The 3,528-nt window shown below is 38.1% G+C and overlaps 1 protein-coding gene across 1 annotated transcript; it reads left to right on the forward strand.

Moving 5' to 3' along the window:
- The first annotated feature begins 380 nt into the window (after positions 1-380).
- LOC142432090 (olfactory receptor 7A5-like) lies at positions 381-1,358 on the forward strand. Its single transcript, XM_075537169.1, has one exon. It carries the CDS (start codon positions 438-440, stop codon positions 1,356-1,358), a length of 921 nt encoding a protein of 306 aa, XP_075393284.1. The 5' UTR covers positions 381-437.
- Positions 1,359-3,528: the final 2,170 nt, after the last annotated feature.

Raw genomic sequence — 3,528 nt, forward strand, 5'->3', positions numbered from 1 at the left:
TGTTTGCATGCTGCATGAGTCTACTGGACCATTGTTTCCATGTGTAAGGGAATAGCCCAAGTTGGATCTTATGTTATTCACATCAAATAAGGGTAAGATTTTAATTTTTTTCACTGATAATCCCACAACTTTCAAGAACACAGTATAAAATGTTTGGTCAAACACATTTGTTGAATAAACAAAGTCTTAAGTTATTTGTAAAAAATAATAATGTTTTAGGGGAAAAGATGGTTTCAGAAGACTTGGCAGCTAGACAGTGTCAGCATCAAAGTGAATATTGAGCACATGAGATTCAAAAACACAAGATACACGGATGTAAATATGGATTAATTAATTGTTTAAATTATACATGACAGTATATCCCTTAAACAGTTGTTAACAGTTTATGGCAGAGTTTGCAATGCTGTTGTCTCTTTCCCAGTAGTTTCATCAGCCGCATGGAACCAGGAAACCACACTCAGTTTCCAGAATTCATCCTTCTGGGGCTTTCTGAAGAGGCAGAGATGCAGCCCTTCCTCTTTGGACTGTTCCTCTCCATGTACCTGGTCACCTTCACTGGGAACCTGCTCATCATCCTGGCCATCACCACAGACTCCCACCTCCACACACCCATGTACTTCTTCCTCTCAAACCTGTCCTTTGCTGACATCTGTTTCACCTCCACCACTGTCCCAAAGATGCTGATGAACATCCAGATGCAGAACAAAGTAATTACATATGAAGACTGCATCACTCAGATGTATTTTTTCCTGCTTTTTGCGGCCTTAGACAACTTCTTATTGACAGTGATGGCCTATGACCGGTTTGTGGCCATCTGTCATCCACTGCACTATATGGTCATCATGAACCCAAGATTCTGTGGCTTCCTGGTTCTGGCCTCATGGATATTGTCGTTTCTGTACTCTGCATTAAATGGCTTAATGGTTTTGCGACTGTCTTTTTGTACAGAATTGGAAATCTCCCATTTTTTCTGTGAACTTAATCAGGTCGTCCAACTTGCTTGCTCTGACACCTTCCTCAATGTCTTAGTCATGTATTTAGCAATTGGACTTCTGGGTGTTATTCCACTCACTGGGATCCTTTTCTCTTACATGAAGATTGTGTCCTCCATTTTGAAAATTTCATCAGCTGGGGGCAAATATAAAGCCTTTTCCACGTGTGGGTCTCACCTCTCCGTGGTTTCCTTGTTCTATGGTACAGCTTTAGGGGTTTATCTCAGTTCTGCTGCTATTGAAAACTCCAGGGCCACTGCAATAGCCTCAGTGATGTACACTGTAGCCACACCCATGCTGAATCCTTTTATCTACAGTCTTAGAAATAAAGACATAAAGCAAGCCCTAAGGAAACTCTTCAGCTGAGGAACATCCTACATCACAGAAACACATCCTTAAGTTCAGAGAGCTACTTTTGAAAAACAAAATTCAAAATAATAAAATCTGTATTATACTTTCTCAGTTCTTTATGTGCTTATGTATATAAATCAATCTCCTTAATATTTAAGACATAATAAGAAACATTGAAGCTATCATATGAAATTACTTCCTGCATATTTTAAAATGTGTTTATTTAATCACATTGTCCCTTCAATGGCCAGTTTTTTCAGGGTGACTTCAGCTTTCATTAGGAAATAGATTTTCATCACTAGCCATAGATGAATAGCATGAAATTATCACAAAGGTCTAGTGCTCATTATCATCCTGAACCATTAAACACTGGGACAGAATTTCTCTGATTCCTGTTTTGAAAAATGTTTTTCTTATGATTATATCTGGCATGACATGTTGAACCCACGTGGGTTCTTTTCTTTTTTTTTAAACATTTTATTAGGGGCTCATATAACTCTTATCACAGTTCATACATATACATACATCAATTGTATAAAGCACATCTGTACATTCTTTGCCCTAATAATTTTCTTTATTTTCCCTCCTCTTTTCTTTTGGGTTATTTTCTTTACACTGAAGTCCTGTTGAATATTTTGAGCCTAAAGTTTGTAAAGTTGTTCTTATTAAATTATGAAAAACACTGGTGTTATGTTCAAATATTGGAAATGGCTTCAAGAACCACAATTAACACCAGACCAGCTGAGCACGTGGATGGCTATTCTATCATCTAAGAGATGGTAGAATCTAGAAGACTTATTTTATTGACTTCCTGTATATGACTAATCTTCTGCCATGCAGATAGTAGGAATTTTTGTTGTAATTGTTAGTTGAATATCAGTAGCTTCAAGAGATCTGTAGACCTCATTTTGTTGTTGTTGTTGTTTTTTTTTAGCAAAGATACACATATCCCTACTTGGCTTCAATAACTTTATTGGAAATTTATCTTGTTTCACAAGAATCCAGACCTCTCCAATTATGTTTGACGACAAAATTTTCTTCCTTAAAGCATCTGCCAAACATTTGCTCTCAAGTATCTCCCTGCAATGTGATCAGTGTCTCAAGTAATTACAGGTGATTCTCTTTGTCTTCATGATTCTGGAAAACACAGCTCCCTATATTTTCTCTGCATACAGGAAGCAGCTCTGTTAAGTTAAGCTTTGGCTACTGGAAAGGTTGGATTTTCAAACCTATTCACTGCTCAGAGGTAGAAAGATGAGACAATATGCTCCCATTAAGATCACAGCTTTGTTTATTTCCATGTCTTATACCGTCCAATGTCTCCCTTCATACCCTTTTCGGTTGTCCGTCCACCAGGGAGGGGGTTATGTGTAGATCATTGTGATCAGTTTCCCCTTTCTCCCACACTTCCCCTCCCCCTCCTGTTATTTCTCCTCTCATTATTGGTCCTGAAGGGTTTATCTGTCCTGGATTGTCTGTATTTCCAGTGTACATCCTCTGGTCTTTACCTGTGTAGATCCTCTGGTCTAGCTGGATTTGTAATGTAGCATTGGGACCCTGATTGTGGTGGTGGGTTGGAGGGGACTGAAGCATTAAACCACTAGATGAATGTTGTATGTTCCTTTGGTGCTATATTCCACCCTAACTGGATCGTCTCTTATTTGTGACTTTTATGTAAGACTGTTTTCCAATTGTCTGTAGATTGGCTTTGGGTCTAAGTTCCTTGTTCCCTCTCATTTCCATGCTTTCATTATAATATATACAGTTAGTTCATGATTTCTTTAAAATGAATGCTTTGTGGAGCATGAAGTGTGATAAAACCAAAAAAAGCCCAAAATACCTCAATGCCATGGAGTCAATACCAGCTCAGCAGCTCCATAGGACAGGATGAAATAGACTCTGTAGATTCTCAGACCTGGAATTCTCTACAGGAGTATAAAGTCCCATTTTTCTCATGTGGTGCAGCTGGTGGTTTCAAACAACTCACCTTCAGGAGCACAGTCCAACTCTGCCCCACATTCTTAGATACTCTGCTTTTCAAGGACAAATAATACTGTGGTAAAATATATAAAATTAACCATTTAAAACATTGGGACAAGTACTCTTTGTGATTACATCATGACTTGAAGCATGGATCGTCAGTTTATTTAAAATAATTTGCACAGTTTAATTCCACTCATCCATT

This window comes from Tenrec ecaudatus, chromosome 1 (assembly GCF_050624435.1).
Source record: "Tenrec ecaudatus isolate mTenEca1 chromosome 1, mTenEca1.hap1, whole genome shotgun sequence".
Taxonomy (NCBI): Eukaryota; Metazoa; Chordata; class Mammalia; order Afrosoricida; family Tenrecidae; genus Tenrec; species Tenrec ecaudatus.

Coding starts and splice junctions, on each gene's coding strand:
- LOC142432090 (XM_075537169.1), top strand. CDS start 438: ATGGAACCAGGAAACCACACTCAGTTTCCAGAATTCATCCTTCTGGGG.